Source organism: Ptiloglossa arizonensis, chromosome 1, assembly GCF_051014685.1.
Source record: "Ptiloglossa arizonensis isolate GNS036 chromosome 1, iyPtiAriz1_principal, whole genome shotgun sequence".
NCBI lineage: Eukaryota > Metazoa > Arthropoda > Insecta > Hymenoptera > Colletidae > Ptiloglossa > Ptiloglossa arizonensis.
In genome coordinates this window covers 11,491,979-11,516,247 of record NC_135048.1, presented here as the reverse complement: position 1 = coordinate 11,516,247, position 24,269 = coordinate 11,491,979, and the positions used below count along the sequence as shown (strand labels likewise).

At 38.4% G+C, this 24,269-nt stretch overlaps 2 protein-coding genes across 3 annotated transcripts in view; one reads left to right on the top strand and one right to left on the bottom strand.

The window, feature by feature from the left end:
* The first annotated feature begins 800 nt into the window (after nt 1–800).
* LOC143155183 (coiled-coil domain-containing protein 86) lies at nt 801–2,179 on the top strand. The gene is made up of 3 exons (XM_076327626.1): nt 801–1,078; nt 1,171–1,375; nt 1,518–2,179. The coding sequence occupies exons 1-3, from the start codon at nt 891–893 to the stop codon at nt 1,605–1,607; spliced, it is 483 nt and encodes a 160-aa protein (XP_076183741.1). The 5' UTR covers nt 801–890; the 3' UTR covers nt 1,608–2,179.
* The window catches only part of LOC143155172 (Fanconi anemia group J protein homolog), a 174,612-nt gene continuing 152,016 nt past the window's right edge, over nt 1,674–24,269 (bottom strand). For both annotated transcript variants that reach the window (XM_076327617.1, XM_076327608.1), the window contains exons 4-15: nt 20,650–20,688; nt 6,607–6,718; nt 5,695–5,796; nt 5,529–5,622; nt 5,189–5,413; nt 4,884–5,117; nt 4,038–4,355; nt 3,497–3,805; nt 2,620–2,952; nt 2,209–2,405; nt 2,095–2,146; nt 1,674–2,027 (exon numbers count right to left, since the gene is read on the bottom strand). In XM_076327617.1, coding sequence (XP_076183732.1) covers nt 1,935–2,027; nt 2,095–2,146; nt 2,209–2,405; nt 2,620–2,952; nt 3,497–3,805; nt 4,038–4,355; nt 4,884–5,117; nt 5,189–5,413; nt 5,529–5,622; nt 5,695–5,796; nt 6,607–6,718; nt 20,650–20,688 — 2,108 coding nt within the window. In that variant the 3' untranslated portion in view covers nt 1,674–1,934. The remainder of the gene's footprint in view (nt 2,028–2,094; nt 2,147–2,208; nt 2,406–2,619; nt 2,953–3,496; nt 3,806–4,037; nt 4,356–4,883; nt 5,118–5,188; nt 5,414–5,528; nt 5,623–5,694; nt 5,797–6,606; nt 6,719–20,649; nt 20,689–24,269) is intronic.

The window sequence follows — 24,269 nt, the reverse complement described above, 5'->3', positions numbered from 1 at the left end:
GATTTGGCCAATTTTAATTAACTATCGGAGTTGTTGTAATATGGAAAATATATTTGGTTTCATGATGCTAGAATGGTCCAAGTTCCGTTTGTTGTGAGATTAAACTCTAAGAACGAATACAACTTGTTATTACCTTTCTTGAGACCGAGAAGTGTGATAGAATCACAACCATGTACATGAATGAGTTTTTAACGTTTATTACCTTTATTACCTTTGCGAGAGGTCACTTCAAAACCATTGATACCTTACGAGGTCGGTATTTTAAATCGTGATACACCATCATTTCAAAGTTAAATTGTTACTTATTGAGCACATATTGCTGTTAAAAAATAAATTTCGATTCGTGTAATCCAGACACGAGTTTATGCAAAGTGAGAACAAATTCTATAAAGGAAATATTATTTTATGCGCTGTAACCTTCTTTAAATTATCGTTTTTCTCTGCGTTTTTTATTACCTCACTTTATTTTAAGTTCCATTTATTCGAAATCGCTTTGCAAAAGACAATTTTTAATTATTATGTATAATTTGTTTATATTTGCTTTTACAAATAATAAAGTTAAAGAGTTTGCTTTAGGTGTCGTTAGTTGTCACTTCGAGTGCATATTTAACTGCATATGAGATATAAAATTACATTTAGTTTGTGACACCAATTCTTCTAATATAAAAGGTCTATTTTGTACCTCGTCTGAGTTTATTTTGAGTTTATAAAAGCATGAATTCTTTTTGGTTAAGTTTCCAGCAATTATGGATAGATGTCTCTGTCTTAGCATCATTTTCAATATGGCAGTCCATGTCCACGTGAATCGTTAGCCTATCTTAATTGTTTACATGTGAAAAAGTATTAACTATTTACAATACAATAACAGGTTTTTGTAGCAGATTGTAACTATGGGTGAAGAAATGAATATTGACGAAAAAGTGACAAGAGTGGAAGACATTCTAACTGACCAGACTGTTGTCACTAATACAAATACCTCAAATCGAAAGGTTAAGACTAAGAAAACAAAGTCATTAGAAGAACAAATTCCAAAAGGCAAGCCAAAATCTGGCAGAATATGGAAGGAACAGAAAACACGGTTATTAAAATTGCAAAACAATTTATTAATAGGTCACTGTCATATAAATATTCAAACATACAAATATTGGAAGGTATTGATTTTTCATTTAGATTCTCATCGGTCATCAAAACACGTGGAATACGTCGATCATTTGAGAAGAAACAAAAATTGAGAGAAGATCTGAAGCGGGTTAAGGAAATATCGAAAGCCATCAGAGATCAGAAAGTAGCAGAAAAAGAAGCTAAGAAGCAGAGGAGAATTGAAAATTTGAAACGCGCTGAAGAGAACCGTAAGAAGGGAGAAGTTGTGCAAGTTGTAAGTAGGATACATTGACAATGTTGAATTAAACTTTAGATTGTTTATTATTATGCATAAAAATGATTACAAAAGTAAAAACATATGTATTACTGGTATGATTGTTATAATGCTAAGACTAATCATAAAATTATTGTTTCAGATCACGAACACTGCAAAATTAAAAAAACTAAAGAAGAAACAGGTTAGAATGATCGAGAAGAGGGATACCTTAAAGTTACAAAAAAGTTAAGTAATTTCAGGTTTATATGATTTTGTATACGATCAATTCAAAATAGTGTAAAATACTATCTTTGATTAAAAAAAAAATTGTTTTATTCTAACAATAATTTCTAACTTCGTTCTGTTTAACACTTATACTAGAGAACCGTATGTCTTTTGGATAACATTATAAATACAAAGACTGCAGCATAACAATACATTGTGTACAATTTAAAAAAATATCTTTCTTTAAATACCTACATTTTCAGTAAAAACATAGTCTCACAAATTATCTAAATTTCCAATATTTTATTAGTCCTATTAGTTTAAATATTGGTTATCTATTATTTTTTAAATATTACATTGATTGTTGTGTAGTTTCTCTTATTTTCTGTCTTGCTACAAAATCACGAAGTTCCTGCTTCAGGTTGTATTCATTCTGCTTGACCCACTGTACATAAAGCATTTTGTAAAAATATTAAGTAAAATTAAATTTATATCATCTTATTAGAAATTACCATTGTTTTAACCCATTTTGGAAGATTGTTATGGTTATCTTGTATCAAAAACCTGCAACATGAATAAATTATTAATACAAAACGAGTACTTATCATTTATTAAATTATACAAACCTTTCATCTATTAACAACACTGCTCCCCAATCATTGATATGTCTCAAGCAACGACCCAATGCTTGATTCAAAGCTCTAAATGCTTGGATAGAGTACCAGTCTGAGCCTTTTAATAAGCCTCTTTTGGTATTCTCGTCGTTATACTCCCATTTCATTTCAATTATTGGATCCTTTCTTACTGCGTACGGTATACCAACCTGTAGAAGAATATTTATCGAATCCTTAAATTTGAATTTTGCTTTGAAAGTTGGAGACTTGAAACATTTTACATTACAAAGTACTGGTTCAAAATCACAAAGATCTGAATACCTTTACTTTAATTATATTGTAATAAAAAGTAAAAATACGAAATTGTTAGTCACCAACGTCTAGATTTACATGCAAATCGATTCAAGACTCCGGGTAACTTACCGTTACTACACATCGTGCTTCATTGTCTTTAAAGTCGATTCCTTCAGCTACCTTCCCTCTGAATACTGCCAACAATAGGGCACCATCGACTTTCCCTCTTGGTCCGGCTGATGTGTCCTGTATCAGTTCGCGATACTCCTCCATGATGGAAGCAAGATCACCCCCGTAACGCGGCTCTACGAACACCTGCTTTGTGCTCGTGATTCTGCTCCAAATCGAGTTGCATTTCCATCTTTCCGTTTGCTTGTGCATCATGTTGTACGAGGAAAAGAAGCATAGAATTCCGTGTGGTACTGATTCGCAAATATGAACCAACGTTTCCCCCAGTTCATCCTGCAACGAAGACAGAACTTTTCGTAGTACTGGTAAAAAAATATAAAATTTTTCCACACTAAAAAAACAAAATTGCTGTTCTGATAACGATGGAATCAAGAAATATTTTTCTACATTTCCTACAAAATTTAAAACGGAATCATTAAACATACTCGAGTCACCAAGAATCATTAAATTAACATTCCAAAAGTTAAAGTATAATAGGATTATACGAATACACTATATACCATCTAAGTTACACAAGTGTATGTAAAAACAACTAGAGGCCAATTGTGACTACGAAAAATAAGAGTTTCTTTAATTACGTAAAGAAAATATTTTACTTAAGCTGTTATTACAAAAGAAACCAAAAAGTGTATAACAAGGTAATAATGTCATGCATTTTATATTTAATATATTGTTTTTTTTCCCCCGAGGATAATAAGATACTGCATTTAAATACAGAAAAATTCTACTCTGTTTAATTTTGGTACTTCCTGTCAACACACATCCCTGATGAAATTTGGAGGTTCCTTTTAGTTCACAGACCACAAGGGAGTCTTACCTGAAATTTCCAACTATTTACGTTTGTATACGTCGCTCTCAAATAAGTCCCGGTCGGTCCTCTTGGTACACAAGTCGCATAAACTTGTCCCTTTGGTATCACATGGGCAGTGTTCAGTATATGGACGAACTCTGTATTCAGCTCGCTTTGGAAAGATCCGGTTGGTGTCAGTGTACCGGATGCGAGGATTATAGAGCGAGCAGATGTAGCAAGTGGCGAGAAAATGATTCCAGGATTCATACAGAGCAGCTTAAGTGTACGTACACGGTGTACCTTTTTCTTTGCCGAGTACCAAGTGTTATCCGCTGCCTGAAATTCGAAGAGACAATCTACGTACACTTGCATGTTCCGTACAAGCAAGCAGGTATTTGGAAATGTGCAACTTTTTTGGTCATTCAATCCTAGAACTTTTATATTTAAATAAACATTTACCGTTAGATTGGTTACACAACACTTTTGAAGCCGACCAGCTGTATTAAAATCATTTTAATACAGAATTGACGAGCTGATCGTAGTTTATGGTTATGCAGACTACACTCACGTATTTATAATCCTTCACTGTGGTCTCGGTGATGTACGCCCTGTAGTCATTTATAAGCTCTGCAGAACTGAGTTTCTGTATGGCAAACAACAGATGATCGAGAATTACTTTAGTGGAAGTACTGATGATTGGTTTCACTGATGTCTTGGACGAACTGTATCGATTCTCGTCCTTTGCTTTATTACTGGCCGAAATTGCTGAACTGCTGGCTGCAATGAACGATAAGTATGCCGATTCTCCAAGACCGTTCATGTTGAACAATTCCAGCAGTTCTGGACCTGTCCAGTACGAGCTTGCCACGTCGACGCCGTTGTAGTCCTGGTCGTAAAATGCATTGTTCTGATTAGAATTGTTTAAAACATCGCAATCTCGAATTTTCGGACAACTGTGCGAGACGTTGTAACAATTACTTCGTAAGTCGATTTTCAAGAATCTTTGTCAATGTTTGTTCGTTCGAAGGAAAAGTCTAGAATCTTCCCACCTTCACAATTCTCTACTAAAAAATTCCATATTCCATCTACAATTTTATCAAGTATAGTTTTTTTGAGGAACTCCACCAGACTAAGAAGGTAAGTTTTCACAGTGGCGTAGGTCGCTCTATCAGAATAAAAACACGCTAATTGTTTACAAACGTATTCATAATCACTGGGAGAAACAACTACAAAGAAAATGGAAATTTTATGAGCGTCACATCTAATAAACCAGGATATAACAGAGATATCACCAAGTACACGTAAAGGAAAGACTTTTGAGTCAAAAACACATCGAATTTGTATCTTTCTCTCAACACGGATTCATTTGTCCGTTATTGTATAATTGTATCTATATTTAAGACAGAATACCTACAATTTTATCAAGTATAGTCTTTGTGAGGAACTCCACCAGATTAAGAAGGTACGTTTTCATAGTGGCGTAGGTCGCTCTATCGGACCCAATCTGGTTCATGAGACTGTCACACTCGTTTGCAGCTGCTGTGAGATAATCATCCCGAAAACTGACGCTTGCCGCATCTCTGGAACTGTCTTCTATGTTGTGAGCCTCGTCAAGAATGATCACCTGGCCTTTTATATTAATTTGTAGCTAAAAAGATTATGCATTTTGGATTCGAAGTTCGTTGAACGTTCTTTAGAGATCGTTTCATGAACATTTACCGCCTCAGAGATAAAAGGGTCGATGATGTAATTGTAAGGGCAAAAGATAATGTCTGCATGGTCCATTAAGTTCCTAGCACCAAAGTATGGGCACAGACCCGTATTTTTTCCTATGGTGACCAAATCTTCAATATCCCATACAGGTTTCAAACCCAATCTTTCCACCGCATGAAAATTAGAAAGGCTTTTCCTGTTGACATCGTTGTAAAATGGACACCCCTTGAACTGTGTAAAAATTATTCAGAAATCGTACAACATTGCCAATGAAATTTGAAATAAGTGCAACTTACGAAACTTAATGTCATTCGTTTTTCAATTTAAATGAAGGGGAAATGCAAACCTTTGTAGTGTCCAAGAGCTCGTTGCAAAGTTCTGTTTTATTCTTGGTGGACTCTTGAATACACGTGTGCTCTCGACTGCTCAAAATAGTCATTCTGCAAAATTATGCAATTTCGTCTTTATGTCACTGTGTCTTTGGACGACGACACGATTTGAAGATTGCTTACTTTTTGTGTTTATAAGAGGTCTTCTTCAACTCCCTTACAACTTGTTCAATCTGCTTGTGCGTTCGAGTGCAGTAGAATATTTTTGGAATTTTTAAATCACTTCTGAAATGTTATTAATTCCATTCCATATAGAATGAATAAATTTTGATTTAATCTACTTGTCAATATTTCTTCTTCGATGTTAAACATAAAGGAGAATGATAGAAATGGTTATTTTTGTCCCGATTTAAAAATGAAAAGTTCATGCAGGACCTATTACGATACTTCCCAAGGAACGAAAAATATTCTTATCATTTTCCCGAAGATGACAGGAAAGTTGTGTTTCACCTTCTCCTTTTTTCGAATATTGAATTTTCGAAACAATTAATGAGGAAATCGGCTGATAAATCAAGCGAAGATTGAAATCGAGCGAAACCGCAGTACTCTAAAATCATTGCTTTATGGAACAATAATCAACAACGTGTTTAACGCTTTGCATCCGGAGGCGAATATATACATGTACCGATTGTACGTTCAATAATTTAATAATTAAAATACGTATCGGAGATGTGTATATTTTAAGTGATTTTAAATTATGGAAAAAATCCAAATAAAAAGATATTCGTTTCACAATAATCGGAACAATTATCGCTCTTTGCTGTAGTGACTGTGAACTCTGAAATATGTAACAACAATTTTATGCTACTTTGATTTTGTTCGATTTCATCCTTTTATTCATATGTTTGGATTCATTTTGAATAATCTTGCCATCGTCTTTGAGAAAAGTAATAAAGGCATTTTTTCTTCCTCGGGAGATATTTTTAATCGTTCTGTATGAATTTTTCGTTTTTTAAATGGAGCAAAACATGGCCATTTTTTAACACTCTCTTTTAACTCTTTAAATGTCGAGTACGTATTAAAAATCATTCTCACGATGCTTCAGCCAGTTCTTCTTCTAGATAACTTCCACATTCGTCTGCGCACTTGTCCGAATTATCATATAAATGTTTATCGTAATCTTCCGACGAATCCAACTTCGTGTAATCTAAAATAAAATTGTTGTGAGAAAAAAGTTCCGATCTTGGGATTGGAAGTCATTCCGAATTGCCATGATTTCAAGTTTCATAGGAAAAATAAAAATTTTAATTTCTTCGTCTTTTCTTAGGCAGTTTCTTTTCGTGAGATTTCTTCATTAATTTTCAAAGATCGATCAAAGTATTATTTAAGTTTTCTTCCTTGTATGCTATCAATTCACATTCTTCTATTTTATCGATCTAGACTCTTTGACAAAGGTTCCACATCCAGATTCATAACCCCCCCCCCCCCCCATTTACCAAATTTTCAATGATCAATTACAGAAAATATATCAATTTTCCATATTTAAATTTTCTTCGACAGAGAATGAGTATCGATTCATTGCATTCTTGTTTCATCTCTTCTCTCGAATGGAACTAACAAATGGTTCTCAATTAACCTTCTACCCTTCAACAACCCTTCCTTTAACACTTTTCGAACGATCGACCAATACGAATATACCCACCAATTTTCTTTATTTAAGATTTCATTGTCAAAAAGTAAATGCCGGATTATTTTGCTCTGAGGTAAATAAAAATTCCAACCGACAGAAACGTTATCTCGCGACAATATTGTCGCGTTGCATCACTGGGAAATTACCAATTACCATATACAATTTTAATCGCTACTGACGCTGTTAAGTACACTTATTACACTAATACGAATATACCTACCAATTTTCTTTATTTAAGATTTCATCGTCAGAAAGTAAATGCCGGATTATTTTGCTCTGAAGTAAATAAAAATTCCAACCTACAGAATCGTGGTCTCGCGACAATATTGTCGTGTTGCATCACTGGGAAATTAGTGATTACCATTTACAATTTTAATCGCTACTGACGTTATTACGTACATTTACTACACATTAGAAAAGAAAAAAGAAAAGAAAGTGGAAATAGAAAAAGAAAGGCATTAGTAAACGTTAGGTAGAGTTTTAATCGCTACTGACGTTGTTACGTAAACTAATTACACATTAGAAAAAAAAGAGAAAAGAAAATGCAAATGGGAAAGAAAGGTATTAGTAAAGGGTAGGTAGAGTTTTAATCGCTACTGACGATGTTACATGCACTTATTACACATTAGAAAAGAAAGAAAGAAAAGGAAGTGGAAATAGAAAAAGAAAGGTATCAGTAAACGGTAGGTAGAGTTTTGATCGCTACTGACGCTGTTACGTAGACTTATTACACATTAGAAAAGAAAAGAAAAGAAAGAAAGAAAAGAAAGTGGAAATAGAAAAAGAAAGATATTAGTAAACGGTAGAACAGGGACAGGAATCTTTCTTCGTTTCGCATCGTCGGGTGCATCGTCGACGCGAGCGATTTCTAAGGGGGCCGCGCTCCGCTACGCGACTGAAAAGGATTACGCTTATTTAGGAAGTTCTTCGCCGCTGAAAGGATCCGCTCTTCGCGAGCGAGCGAGTCGAGCGTTCTATTAATGCCGTGAAATGAGCGAGGACGAGCGAGAGGAATGTCAAAACACCGGGATCGGTGGCAGGTGAAAGGCCAGGGAGAATCCATTGAGCGGGATCAATAGGGGTGGTTTTATCCACCCTCTCCACGACCATCGACAAAAGGGGCCAACTACTCGAAGGAGAACCGGGCGAAAGGAGGGTGGGGTGGGATGGGATGAGCAACGTGAAGGAGTCATAGAAGAAGCTACCCCCCACCATTGGGGGTTAATCCTTTCGTGCGATTTACCGAGTCAGAAATATAGAAATGATCGTAAATGACGATGAAAGGCATGAAATGGATGTTTATTCGTAAGCGGATTCCGACGATCGAGCCGATCCAGGCCGGATGGAGCCCTCGAGGACGTGAAAGAACTCGGAGGAGAGCCTCGCGTTTTGCGAGACGTTCGTAAATTCGTTCTTTTCGCGGGTGAAACGATCCCTCCCGGCGAATGACTGCGGTGTTGCCTCGCGATTCGGATTGGTTCCTTTCTTTAACGTGGAAATCCCAGTATCGTAATCGTTATTATTTGTCCGTGATGTATATTGATCATTGATAGAAAAAATTAATCCAGAAATTCATTTTTCATCGTTCTGTTTGGTACAACAGGCGATCGTTTCGAGGAGTACGAGTGTACTTAGAAATTTGTTAAAAAATTCAACAATTGTGTTTCTTTTTATATTAATTCTTACTTTTGATATTGATATAATACTTTATATTAATTCTTAATTTAATTTTAATGTAATACTTTAATATTCATTCTTATATTCTTCTTAAATAATTCTTTTTTATGGAGAATAAATGATATGTTAAAGAGAACAAAAATTCTATGGATTAATCTATGGATTTTTAGATTAATATTGTTATTTTGCTTTGAAGTGATGCGTAGAAGTATATATATATATATATATATATATATATATATATATATATATATGACAAAATTTGATTAAAGTATATAAATGCAGCTATAGGTGCTGTTTGAGGTTAGGTTTTGAAACTTTCGGTGCACCTCGCCCCTTTACTCGCTTTATTACCTCGTGTCTCGTTCCTCGGAGGTAAATGAATGTTTACATATATGACACCAAATGTGTTGCGCAATAAAGACGTTGCGTAAAATTCAAAACATCGAATAGAATAAAAGTCAACGTCAATTTCGAAAGTTCTGTAACGACGTGGGAAAATTTTAGAAGCGAGTTCTCGGAAACTCGAGATGTCCACTTCGTAACATAATCTTACTACGATAATCATATTTATTATAAAAGAATTACTGTTTACTGTAACTATACTCATATTCCCGCGTTATAACAATTTCAAGTATACCGACACACTCTAGAATTATTTATAGACAGTAATATTAAATCTTCCAATAATGTAACACGATAATATCGCCGCATGATTGATACAAATCATAGACAAATATTAGTTTATTTTAACAGATCGAGTATCCGAAATTCTTCCGATCTGGATCTACCACTGTCTCAACATAACCTACAATTTCCATTTCAATAAACATCACGCACGCTTATCAGAAGTGAATCAGTAAAACCTAACGTCTTTTCTTTTCAATAGTCAAGACTATTGAAAAATTCGAAAAAATTGTTTCTCCTTCTCTTAAACACATCAAGCTTGTGACTTTTATTTAACAAATACTGAAATTACTACGTCATTATTTAATTCAATTTGTGGAATACGTGAATGATTTATTTCGATTAAATTCGATTACTGATCGTTCTTCTGTCGCACAATAGTATTAATTAACAGATGGTTAAAAGATACTGTACTTAAAATAGAAAAAAAACATAAAGGTAGCCCGTTTCTAACGGGCCACCCTGTACATCATAATTATAAAATTCTTTCGAACAAAAGGACATTCTGGCCCCGAAAAATTCAATTAACGCAATACCTTGTCACGCGATAAATCCGAAAAGGTGTCCGACTTTCCATTTTCGTACAGAAGAGATTAAAGGGTGGGGTGGGGTGGGGGGTGGGGGGTGGTTGGGGTGCGGCGACGAGGCAGCCGTTGCCTCGAGGGTGGTTTTAATCGTCGATAGGAGGCACGGTCGCGGCTGGCTGATTGTCGAAGGGGGTGAGAAGAGAGAGGCTAAGACAGGAAAAGCAGGACGGGGCCAATCAGAGCGGGGACTTTGAGGGTGTCGTTGCCAGGCAACGAAACACACCCCAACACCCGAGGGGAGAAAACCCCGAGGGGGTATCATCCAACGGATACAGTCGACGCCGAAAGTTATCGCACCCTTGAGAGACGCCCCTTTACTATCGCCATCGAGTTACCGACTCGACGTCCGGACACTTTGCGGGTTGTTGTTGCTACGCTCGAGAAGTCGACGATGAGGAAATTTTAAATAAATTTACCATTCTTTTTTCTAAATTCGTCGATTATTCAAGCATGTACTTATTTTGATATTGCCTTTGAACAAGCGTGCATCCGAACGATACAATTCATTTTATCGTTTTGGTCGACGTCTGATCGTTTTTATTGATTGGCAATAAAAACGATTTAATTAATTTTCTTATTTATTTTTATGTAACATCTTTATTGCACTTGTGCATGTATATGTGTGAGATAAACAAGTCGAAGATGCTGACAAATGTGCAAAAGAGGTAAGGTATAACTAATGCACCGTTAGTAATCTAATGAAATTATAATTTTTTAAATTTGGACAATATGTGTGAAAAACGTAAGATGAGTAATAATAATAATAATTGAAGAGGCAAATAAAATATTAAGAAAACATGTTGACGATTTTAAGATTAAATTTTATAATGATGTATTTCAATAATTATAATTTTCGACTCGTGGTGTATAAATATTTGTTTACAGTCATTGGCATCTTGAAAATGGTTGCTTAGAGATATTTAAAATCCGGAGATTAGAAAATATTGTATATAAACGAGCTTTTACGGTGGGAATTGACATGTTTAATACAGTTGTATAAACATACTAGTTAGGACAGTAGAAAATTTTAGTTAGGACTATTGAAAAATTCGAAAAAGTTGCTTTTCCTTCTCCTAAACACATCAAGGTTGTGACTTTTATTTAACAAATGCTGAAATTACTACGTCATTATTTAATTCAATTTGCGGAATACGTGAATGATTTATTTCGTTTGCAAAATGGAAGTATTTTACGGTTACACGTAAATTCGATTTCTGATCGTTCTTCTGTCGGACAATAGTATTAATTAACGATTTATATCAATTTTCAATCGCGGTATACTCATTCCGGTTGCATCAACCGATTCATTACAAACTCGTGATTTTTTAATTAAATTTTACCTAAATTAACGTCGCTGTTATTATCATGGAAATAATCAATTGATGATCGATCCTTTTAAAAAAGTTTTGAAATGTTTTTAAAAGACTCTGGAAAAGTCCTTAGAAAGATCTTTCAATAAATACAAAAATTCACATAATAATGTTTCGAAAATCAAGGAAATTTTTGGAAAAGTCCTTGTCGAACCTTGGGAGAGAAATTGAAAAAAATTAGTAGGTAAAATTCCAAACGAAACTATGTTTAAAAAAGGATTGTTAAATGTTAAAAACGAATTGAGCACAATTTCTTCATTACTTTATGAAAAAATACATTTATTTAACAAGAAATCCTTTCTACGAATGATCGTTTCAATCTTCAACTTAATGAGAAATTTATTTGAGATTAAAGGCATCAATCGTATCAAACTGTGACGAAAACAAGAAAAACCATTTTTATCGAACAAAATTTACTCACCGGCAATAGATTCGCGGTCGTGCCCAATTAATTAAACGTTATTGTTTAATTCCGATGTGTCACTTCCGATTTTAATTCACCGAAAATTTCACAGAAGAATCGAATCTACGACGATCGATAAACGCGTTATACAATGGCAGTAAATTGATATTAATTATTAATCGATCTCCATGGAACAAATATCGAGGTCAGAGTGCGTCCAATAATATCGTTTGCTATCGAGAGATGTCAAATGAACCATTCGTTGTGCTCGGTTTCCTTATCTGTGAACAATTCTCCCTGCTCTGTCCCTTGGCCAAATGAAAAAAAAAAGAAAAAAATGTCTCGGAACAATACGGTGTCGTTTCTCGTGTTTCGTTTTCATTCATCGTGGCGAGTATGAATGAACTCGTTTCACGTCGATCACTCGCTCCGTATCTCCCGCCTCCGCCCCCCCCCCTCCCGCCCGCGCCCGCGTATCGCGAATAAATAAACAGTTGATTCGCGAGCATAAAGCCAACGATTCTCCGATTCTTTTCGGAGGCAAAACGGGGCCATCTCCAATGGATGCTAATTAATAGCATCGTCGTAATTTCGCGATTATTTGGGAAACTGAGTGGGGGCAAGATGTACCGCGTGTCTCGAAAATATATACACGAGCTGGTTTATATATCGGACTGAATTCTCGGAGCTCTTGTACCAAGATTGTTATTTGAATTACCAAAGGGGTCAATTTGATCTGTTTCAAATTTCTTTTTAAAATTACGTAATTATTAACTAGACAAGTAAAGGTACTCGTAAATTAATTTATTCTTCACCTGTCTAACTTCGAAGATACTTACGCGATTCGAAACAAAATACGTTCACCGTCGGTAGTTCTAGTGTTAAGTCTCTGGACAGTGGAGATTTAGTCGGTTTAATGCATTTATTCAATAAGTAATATATTTAAATTACCCCTGTAGTCGTTACGAAGCGATGGTCGATGTATTAACAAGAGAATATTGTTAAGATCTATATTGTGTCGTATTAAACATTTTCTGTAGCATTGATTTTGGATCGGAAAGAGCACCCCTAAGGAGTCGTCATCCCTAATTTTTCAAGCTGGAATTTATTTCAGTGTACAACATTTTCTCGAGATTTTTAACGCGACGCGTGGATATACGTAGAATTGTCCAGACTCCGTGAAAAAATATTGCGACAAGCTGGTCTTCCTTTTGTCCAGAAATTGCTCGGAGTCTTCTTCGAGAATTAGAGATTATTAGCGGGAAGTTCAGGGTATTGATATGGCTTTTGTCTCGGCCGGCCACAAAGTTTCGCGAAGCACCGCAATCCGACCAATTAGGGACGATTTGCTAAATCAAGCCGCAGCCACGAATTAATTGGTACTCGACTTTCTTTCCCCCCGGTTCTCCCCCACTGTCGTCGACAACAAATACTCTAAGTCCTCTCGATGAGGAAACCACTCGTCGATCCGCCTCGCTTCTTCTTCGTCGATTTTTCCAACGAACGAGTCGCGTTAAGAACGCCGGAAGACATTGCGATTCCAAGTTCCAATTATTAGTTCGAGCGAGAAGCTTTCGATTTCCTTTTGCCACGAAATTCGTGAAAAGGATTCGAAAAAGTTTCAATTGTGTACGAGAATATGCGAAATAATAGCCTGGTCATCTCGATTTTGAACAGAAACTCACTTCGACAGTGAAATTAGTCATATTTCCGGTTAGACATTTCTAAAATCGACATTATTCACTAAGACCCGGATTTATCTCGAAACGAATGAAGCTTCGACTGTGAAAAATATTTCTTGTTCTTGAAAAATGGCGTGGTTTGTGTACATAACCTTCTAATTTTATACGAAGCTGAATATTTGGAGATTTATTGTTAAAGATAGGAATACATCGACGTATCGAACGAGAAAGCAGAATTTTTGAACGGTTTGATATCTCTTCTCCGATATTTGATAATTTTACTCTAACCGGTCTATTGCTTTTTATATATTTCTTTCAAGGGGAAGATCGTTTGCGTTTTTTTTAAATAAATGTAACATATTCCTGTTTGATTTTCCACGTTCGAATATCTAAAGTTTTTAAACATTTCAAAAAGGAAATGGCTCTTCTAAGTAAATAATTTCATCTTTCTGTGAGTTCGAATCCGCCATTGTTTGTCCCATAGCGTTGGAAGACTTGGGATATTTCGAGAATGCGAAATAACGGTCCAGTCACATCGGTCCGGAACACAAACCAGTTCCACTAGTAAGACTAACGATATAATATATTCCCATAACTATACGTAAAAAGAACACCTTGTACGTATTCCGCGACAATGGAAGACTTTTTGTCGACGTAACGCGAAACAATGGCCGAGTGACATCGGTCCGTAACGTAAATTCGATCGACAAAAACGAACGATCTCCACACGGTCGAGGTTCATCGCGAAAATTCGAGAGAACTGGATCGAACAACGTGAAATATTGTTAAATAAAATCGAAAAAATTGGCTCGTGGCGAGAAATTACTCCGAAGCGATTATGGTTGGCAACAATCGCGGTTGAAACGAAATTGCCTTTCGAAACATCGAAAGATTAATCTTGGAACGGGTCCGCGGCAGCGATACGTTGAATAAAATCGCGCGAATTAATCAGAGATCACGTGGAGGCCTCATTCGAGGGCAGTATCGTAGAAATTCCGCATTGAAATTGCCGCGTCCTCGCGATGCACCCGCTGCGCGGGCGAACGCGGAACGATCCGGGGACACAATGCACCCTGGCCTCGACATATGGACGTTGCACTGTAAAATGCAGTGAATCAATCGCTTTAATTCGCGTAATCCCTTTGTCGACGTCCACGAGCCATCCGATCGCAGAATTTCTAATCCGCGATACAATGGTTCGACCGATCGATTTTCATTTATCGCCCACTCGAGAACAAAGCGGGGGAGTAGAGTCGACGGGGATTACGTTTCGAAAATTGAAGACGAGACGAGATTCGGTACGACAAAAACAATAAGGATGTCGACCCGAGTACGGATGGAAGGGAGAGGAGGGGGGAGGGTGGACAAAAAGGGAAAGGAACGAAGGTTATGTACAGGGGGGCGGGGGTAGGGGGCGTTTGCTTCGCGAAAGCCGATAAAGCCCAATGTTTGCTCAGAAATTGTTGCTGAAAACGACATTGTGTGCTCGCCAGGGTGTTTTTCTTTATCGTCGAACGACCCGGCGAGTTATTTAATCTTTTTTCGCGAGTTCGACCTCGGATAAATAAAAATAGCCTTTATTTGCTCTCCTCTCGCGGTAACCTAGAATCTTAGAATTACCCAACTACCAGATACGCGGAGGGGGGAAGAAAGAAACGTATATAGAAAGTGTATACTCGTGTACAAGCTGCACGGAACTTTTCGTGTTCGTTTTCTTCTTGTTTTCCAGGAATTGTGGTCGCGTTGCTTTCGTGGTAAATTTTACCATCGATCGTGATTCACTTGGCGAACGTCGAAGAGGGAACGAAGAAACGAAATTTTCGTTCGAAAATTTCCACCGACACGGTTCACGAAAATTTCGATACTGTCCACGTGAACGGGCCGCCGTAACGTATTCCGTGGCTTGTTTCCTTCTCCCTGCGAAGCGACGCGGAATCATTACATTCCTGGACAAAAGCTGGCGACGTGATCGCTACCCTCCGCAACGTAACAGTTCGCCCGGGAGAAAAGAGCGAGCGGAGCCTGAATCGGACAAAGGGGGTTGGTTGCTCGCGATCGAGCCCCTCTCAAGGTTCCAAAGAAAGACGGGCAAAGAGTCACGGAGAATGCGCCTAGGAGATACAGGGTCCGTGGTAGTCGTCCCCTGCGTCGAACGGAGACGTTATTAGCGCGAGTCGTGGACCAGCTCGCGCGTCCGCCCAGTGACCCCGTCGCTGCGTTGGTACCTCGCGGCAAGGGGTTGAGGGTGGAAAGAAAAAAAAAACCGTGAGGGGCTGAAAGAATGGAAATAAAAAGGGAGCAAGGAGAACGCGGCGGTGGTACGTAGGAACGATGCACGTAGAAGTTGTTGTTGAGAAAGTGCAGCGAAGAGGGAGAACGCATGAAAAGGGTGGAAATAGAGAACGGGCGGGAGGGGTGGCACGGAGGGTGTAGGACTAGCGAGGGAGAGAGTTTCTACTTGAGAATATTATTTCTAGAGAGGGGAATAATGGGAGAAATGAAAGGTGGAGAATGGAAATGAGGGGAGAGGGAGAAATAGAGAAGCCGTTGTGGAAGATGCTGGAGAGAGAGAGAGAATACTGGGAGTTTCAGGCTTGGGAATACCGTTCCCGGAGAGGGTGTAAATATAAGGGCGAAAGAAACGAAACGACTTCGTGTGTGTAGCGTTGGCAATCACGGTGAAATTTGACGAGAAAATCTATAATTACGCTCCGGTCGCATCGGTTCGGTGAAACCTACATTAATACAGACGACGGAGGTAAAAGACCGAAAACTGATGTTAAAGGGTCTAAAATAAATAAATATACCGAACAGATCCCTGCACGAGGAATATTAGTCCCGTGAAAAAACGAAGAAATAGGTCGGGTAAATACACAAATAAACTGAAAGTAATCCCAAGAGAGTGAAATTAAAGACGAAGGGGATACGGAAAACCGAAGAAACGCGGAATACCGGTAAGAGTATAGTTTCTATCCTGGGAATGGTTCTCGATAGGCGAAAACGCGAAGAAAAAACAAAAACAAAAAAAAACACACAAAAATAGAGAATCTTCAAACGTCGAAATACAATCGTCGTACAAGATGCCTGTAAATGAAAAATAAGAATCAAGAGAAATAAGAATCATCGGGTCGAACACGCACGGAACTCGTGACACACGATTACGCAACGGACGTCGGTCAACGATGGAAAAGAATCCGAGGAATCGGTCGGAAGAGGGATGATCGGGGACATAGAAATCGAGGAGGGGTAGAGAAGGTGGGGGGAGGGGGGTTATGACTCGAGGAGCAAAGAGACAGCGAGAAACGAAGAGGGAAGTGTGTACCGAGGGACAGGAACCGGTGTTTGGCCGACGGGGGTTGGGCGAGGAGGGTTCGGTCGTCATGGCGACAAGCAACCCCCGGGACCCACGGAGCTCGTCGCCGGGGTTGGTCGAAAAGGGTGGCCCAGGGCGTCTGTCGGGCAGGTTAGGCCGGGCGTATAGCCCGAATGTCACTCGACACAAGGGGGACACAAGGATGTCCTGGACGCGAGGGGGACGGAGCGTTGCTCGGGCTGGAAGAGCGAGCAGGAGGGTAGGGTGCGAAGGGGTGGGGTGCGCTGGAGAGAGACTCGAACGGAGGAGAGGGTGCAGGCAGGCCAAGATGGCCGACGACGCGACACCCACCATGTCAATAACACCCTTCTTCGACGCAAAACCGAGCCAACCACCCTCCCTTCGCCCCCAGTGCCACCCTCTGCTCACCCTCCGCCTGCTTTCCTTCCGCGACCTTTCGCCAGCCAGGTCTGGACTATATTCACGACGATGATGCGCTCTCTCGCCGCGATTTTCCCCGGCTTCTTGCCTCCGCTCGCGGTAATTAACGCGACGATCCCTTGCCACCAGAAAGGGGTGAAGAGAACCAACGGGAGGGGGTGGAGGACTCGGAGGGGAAGCACACTCGCGGAGGCCATTGCTGGCGAGGGCGTAATTCCGTTAAGTGTCTTCGTAAACTTCGTTAGCTGCATTTCCCGACATTACTCACCCCATCGCGTTCGCCACGCACCCTGTGTGCAGGGACACACGGTTTTGCGTACGCTGTGACGGGCTGGGAGAGGGGAGGGGGGACTCCATGGGGGTGTGAACGATGAACTTCTCGGACGGTAGATTCGTTACGTCGGTGGAAAGTTTGATCGAGATCGTACCTCTTAAGCGGGGCCATTGTTTGTTCGGCTCGGTGGTGGATTACGGCCGCGAAGACGTTGGAGAACACGAGGGTCTTGTAATTTCGGGATAATAGTTTACCGTAGGCATTTCGAAACGATTTGGAGCCACTGACTCGTGCCAATGACTTTGACGACGTATTTTGTAACAATCGTTTCGGGATTGGTTTAGTTTTCATCACGGGTTTTTTACGTTAATTTACGGTGGTACAGAGGGCGAAGGGATGCCATTTTTTAAGAGCAACTTGGGAGTAGCAGCTTCTTTCAAAATCATTTTTTTAGATAGACAATTTCTAATTTGAAGAATAGTTTTATGTTGATCTTCACTTCGACTTAATTTTTATACTATCAAAATCACTCTTTTAAAGAGACAATTAATTTATAATCTGAGAAACAATTTAATGTATTCAGTCGCTTTTAATGTTGACTTTTCACTTCGACTTAATATCTATACTATAAAAATCACTCTTTTAAATAGATAATTAATTTCTAATCTGAGAAACAATTTTATGTATTCGGCCGCTTTTAATGTTGATTCTTCACTTCGACTTAATTTTCACACCACCGATATTTTTTATTACTCGAAAACTATTGTGAGTAATGTTTTCTGAAAACTTTTCGATTTCAAAAGTATTCCTTTTTACCCTAAGTATTGTCATTTTCAAGGGAGTCTCGAAACATTAAAAAAATTATTCAGTAGCAATTTGCGAAGATCATTTTAAAATAAAAAATTGCGATAGAAATTTCAGAAAGTATTTGAAAAAATGATGACGATGAGAAGTAATGTTTATTTCACTTTGACGCGTGGAACAGGATTAAAAGTGTGATTTCGTTTATCAAGTTTAGAGTACTGAGGTTTTAAATAATTTCAAATATTGTAATTCCATTTACAAATTCATTTTTAACCGCCATACTCTTAGGATGTTCAGTGCGCAATACGCGTCATAATTAACGATTACCATTATCATCGTTGTCGCTGAAATTAAACGATAATCGAATTCGCAGTATTAATATGCTTTACATATTATCTGTAAAATTAATGAGCGCGCATTGTATCCGTTACAAGTTCCTCGGGAATGCATCAACGTCATTTAACACTCTAATTTTGCAATAAAATCATTCGGTTACGCGTTGTTCTGGGAAATTTCTATATGTGCTTTCATTAAAACATAAACAACAAACCTGAATATTAATTCAAGGGCTACTCAATTACTGTTATTATTTACACAGAGGCATTTTCTTAACAATATTATTGCAGTATTTTGTACTGCAAACGGTGTTCACACACCATTAAAAAATAAAGAAAATTTCGTTCACGGAATATTTGTTCCTATATATTTACAAGCTTCCAGAAACAGTACAATTTTTCATCGAGACATTTTTCAACGTCTTCTGTAATTTAATTTCGATATAACGGGTAATGTGTTTCTTAAAATGGAAAAATATTATTATAGAAGTTTATACCTATTCCTATCTTTACGTATTAATAAGTTAATAGTTTCTTTACGTATTGAAGAAATAAAGCAATACCGTTACGTAATAAATAATAGCTCGAACTCGTTTACATTTTAATTATATTTGTCAAAGAATAACCGACCGATAAATCAAAATAATTGTCTACTTGAAATTTTGAGTTAGTAGTATGTTCGTATACGTCTCCCTCACTCATACCCGAAATAGTTTCTTGTATATACCAAACAATAGAAACAATTCTACCTGTCATCGCACAAATTAACGAGTAATGGTACAACTATCATGAAAAGATCACTCAGACACTTCTACAAAAATTTTCGCGGTAAGTGTCCTGTCGCTGGTCGGATTCTTTTATTCACTCGTCGTTGTTTCGAGCGCACAATAGCGGAAAAAGTACAAGAAATTAAGGGAAAACTCCGTGGAGGTGTATTCGAACCCTCGGGGCGGCTGAAACTATTCTAACATCGATACACGAAAACTTCGAGGGCAAGTTGTACACGGTTCCTGTCTTCTTCCGAAATAATCGATGCGGGACGAGATTTCCCTTTTAAGCGGGCAAGCGCTGCCCGCGCCACGGGAGGCAGATGTTGCAAAATCGGCCGCGGCTCCATTAAATATAATAACCGCGGAGGGTTTTCATGCTCAAGCGGGTCGGAATATGTTACGTAATATTCGCTCTTCTGCTATCGGGCCGACACAATGGAGGCAAAAACCTGGAAGCTCCGTAGTAATGCCTCGCATCCGCTCGAAACGAAACGGTCTCGTGGCGGTGCAGCATCGACTGTTGCGATATTTTTATCGCATCCCGAGGGAGGTTGCAATTAACCTCCCTCGCGAGACTTTTTCTCGAAAGTCGAGGCCCCTTGCAATTTTATGCGAAATTTCCGACAAATTTTTCCCACAGATCTTTTTTTCCGCGAATTACGAAATACAGTTTCAATGTCGATTATATCTCAAACGATTTACAAATCTTACTTAAGTAGATCGATCGAAATAGATACGAAAAGTAGATACGAAAATAGATCGATCGTTCGAGTAGATTTAATTTCTTCCTTACGAAGACTTGGAACGATTGTTTTATATTCAAAAATAATGTAATACTCTAAGAAATCTCCGATATAAATGTCTGGACGATACAGACAAAATTAGTAGAAAAGTATTTTTATTATTTTATTATTTATTTGGTGCGCGAGAAGAATTACACAAATGTTTCAAATGCTAAAAAATGTCTGTTTAAGATACTGTACGAACCTCGAGAATTATTTGTAACGTTAGAAACGCTGGTGAATGTGTGTTATACTTTTTTTAAATTTTGAATACGAATTTTGTTTGTAAATATAAATAATAGTAATTAGTAATCGTAACTCACCTTGCTCTGTTTGAGCCCTGATCTTCTTCCGAACTTCGGCTGAAACCAACAATTAAATCCATTAAAAATTTCCTTGTAGGTACCCGAATCATCAAACTTTAATTAATGTTCTCAGTCTGAAGGATTTCAAGAATTGTTTTATTACTCCAGATTAATAAAAGAACAGGTTAAGCATCTTCCGGACGAAGCTCAATTGCCCTGTAGAACAGCAAATATTCCAAGAACGCATGTCACTTTAAATAATTGTTTGCTACCATTTATTCAAGTAAATAACATGGAGCTCCGGGGTATACTTAACTAAAACGGTTTGTTGATTGGTACACGCTCAAACTCGAGCAATTTAATTAACTTCTATTTGTGACACTATTCAAAATATCGACTACCGAGGACATTTATACATTAATTTCAACAAAAAATCCAAAATATTCGACAATGAACGAAATGGGATAAATATACGACTTGAAAAAGTAAAATATGTAGTACGTAAAATGGCGTCTTTATAAAAATATAAATCGGGGAGAGAGAAGGTGATATTAACGTCTTTAAGAACGTACAATAATCATATTCGAATGTTTAATTGCATAAATTGGAGTTAGGTTTTAATGACAGTATTTTCACCTGTTTTTGATTCTAATATTTTATACGACATGCATAAACTACACTACATTGTAACTAATTTATTACACATATAAATTCTTTCAAATATACATATATCTACGTCGCAAAACACATTTAAACTTTCTTTCAAAACATTGATAAACATTACTTTCGCTAGTTTATTAATGTTTATCAATACCCATTATACAATTCATTCTTTTCGTCTTTTCTGTTCTTGCATTCTCATTTACTTTTCTGATCATTAAACATAATTCAACTTCAAGTCTGCATTAAAATTTAGGCACAATTGCAAATTCGTAACGAAAACTTTACCATGATCTACTGCCATAAAAGTAACGCATACAGAGGATACTCTAAAAAAATATTAAACACTTATACGAACTTATTTTAGAGAAACAACCCTGACAACATAATATATAATATTACATTTTGTGTAAGATTTCCAAATTGAAAATTGCAAACGTGACTGCAATAATATCGAAAAAAAAAGAAAATTCCAAGAATAACAATGATGGTGAGCAAATGAGCAAATGAAGACCTTGAAGACAAGATATATTGTTTACCACGGTGCATTGCGTTATTATACGAACTTTTAGAGAAACAACCCTGATAACATAATATATAATATTACATTTTGTGCAAGATTTCCAGATAAAAAATTATAAATGTGACTGCAATAATATCGAAAAAAAAAAAGATTTCAAGAATGACAATGAGCAAATGAAGACTCCTTGAAGACAAGTTACATTAATTACCCTTGTGCAGACCTGAACGGTTGAGTAGATTAATATCCGTACATAAAATAATATTACATCGATCGGGCTATTTCGCAAATCTTGTACACGCTCGAACCTCGACAAACACAAACAAACACCATCGTCTTCAACAAGGAGGCACATCATCGGAAGGAATCATCCCCTATCTTCCGTGGTCTAAACAAAGGGAGAAAAGTGCCCTCTGTTTCACGGGCCTGTGACTTCCCCGAGTCCTGATTTCAGATACTGGCCGTAGATTGTCATCGGTCGAAACTTATCCCAGATCGAGAGGTCGCGCGCGTGTTCCAGTAGCACCCTCTACACTAGACAGAGCACGCGGAACAGAGCGGTGGTCGTCTAGGGTGGGCGTAAGGGTGGGGGGTTGCGCGCAGTAGTAAATAAAGAAAAGAGACAGAAGAAAATATCCCAGGGCAGCCAGGGCTGAAAAGATCTCCGGCTAATGGGCATTATATTTTTCGTCAGGAGTGCCGACCCGAGGATTATGGGCCTGTCAGCGGCCTAATAACTGGTCCCCCGGTGGCCCACCTCGCATCTTGATACGGGAAACGGGCCCTTCTACAATGTGCGCATTAAATACTAATCGCAATGCGCGCACGAGCACGATCCGCGCATTGTACTAGCGCGCGGGATCATCAAAGGCCGCCGACAGGGGAAAAAGCGCTGCACACAAGAGAACACTCTCTCGCACGACCTCGTGAGACTTCTTCGAAGACCAGGGAAGAGTTTCTATATATACATCGCCGCGATTCCACCTTCTGCGACCCCTTTTGTACCGCGCTTCTTTCTCCCTCGAATCGTCGGAGATTAATTTCTTTCTTTCTTTCTTTCTTTTTTTTTCGGAGGTTAGGTGGGCGTAGAATTACTACTTACTACTCTCGGACGAGACGTTGGCGAATGAAAGGTTGTGGGAGGATTGGGAGAGCTTATTGACGGATTATTTTGTCGATTCAGAATGATGCATGGCTGTGGGAGTCCGTTGGAAGGAGTTGGATGTTTTGTTGATCGAGGTTGAGGGTAACGGCGAGACGAAGCGGCTGGGGAGAGGGAGAGAGTTGAACGTTGAATGCAGATGCGTCGTAACGGATCGTGGTGAAGCTCGCCCTCCAATCGTTGGAGATTAATTTCTTCATTTTTTCGGTGGTTAGGTGGGCATAGAGTTACTATTTACTACTTCCGAACAAGGAGACGTTGGCGAATGAAAAGTCGCGCGAGGATCGAGGGAGTTGAACGTAGATGGATTGAGCCGAAATTGGGGGAGTTGAATGTTCGATGTGGATGGATCCAACCAGTATTAGATCGTGGCGAAGCTTCTCGCGTTCTCGAATCGTTGGGGATTAATTTCATTCTTTTCGGGGTTTCGACGAGGGAAGGGGTAGAATTGCTACTTACTTTTTCTCTTGGACGAGGCGAATAGGGTGAACGAAAGGGTTGTGGATTCTCAGAAGGGGGTCTACTGGACGAGTTTATTGACGGATTGTTTTGTTGATTCAGAATGATGCGTGGTCGTGGGAGTGGATTGGAAGAAGGTGGACGTTTTGTTGATCGAGGTTGAGCGGTAAAGATGGAACGAACAGACCGAAGAAGGGAGAATTAAATGTTGAATAGAGATGCGTTGCATCGGAGGAGAATGGCTCGGTATAGGAAGAACGTATGCTCGGATTCTGTATAATCGCAAGATTCTTGTGAAATTACCACAAAGTTAATCTTACTGTTTTTTACGCTCCTGATACACAGAAGAAAGTCGAATGAACCAGAGAGACAAAACTGATAGAATCTCAACCAACTTGCTCTTAGGTTGTCTCAGCTTGGTTCGAAGCTTCTGAGAACCCGAAAGAGAATTCTTCAGTGTCGAATGCAGTTGTATAAGTCGTACCACCCGTAAGTAGTGAATGTTCCCAGTCGGGTTGTCCCGAAGCTATCGTCTCTCACTGTTCCTCTCGCTCGTTCTCAATGTGTACAAAGTCGGGTAAGTCGGAGAGACGCCACTGATAAAATTTCAGCTACCTTCCTCTCACGCTGTCTCTATTTTTTATGACAACTCGCATTATTCTCGCACAAAGTTCTCCGAAATATTCTAACTTCCAACTCATCATATCGGGAAACCACCCGAATTTTATAAAAGAATCGCATAAAGTTCTTCGAAATATTCCACTTTCCAACTCGTGAGCTGTATTTTAGGACAACCCGAATTTTCTAAAAGAATCGTATAAAGTTCTCCGAAATATT

What these genes read in the sequence shown, in the direction of transcription:
- LOC143155183 (XM_076327626.1), top strand. Translation starts at nt 891, where the DNA reads ATGGGTGAAGAAATGAATATTGACGAAAAAGTGACAAGAGTGGAAGAC. An exon ending in TGGAAGGAACAGAAAACACG is followed by an intron (nt 1,079 to 1,170) that starts GTTATTAAAATT and finishes TTTTTCATTTAG; the next exon opens with ATTCTCATCGGTCATCAAAA. An exon ending in AGGGAGAAGTTGTGCAAGTT is followed by an intron (nt 1,376 to 1,517) that starts GTAAGTAGGATA and finishes TTATTGTTTCAG; the next exon opens with ATCACGAACACTGCAAAATT.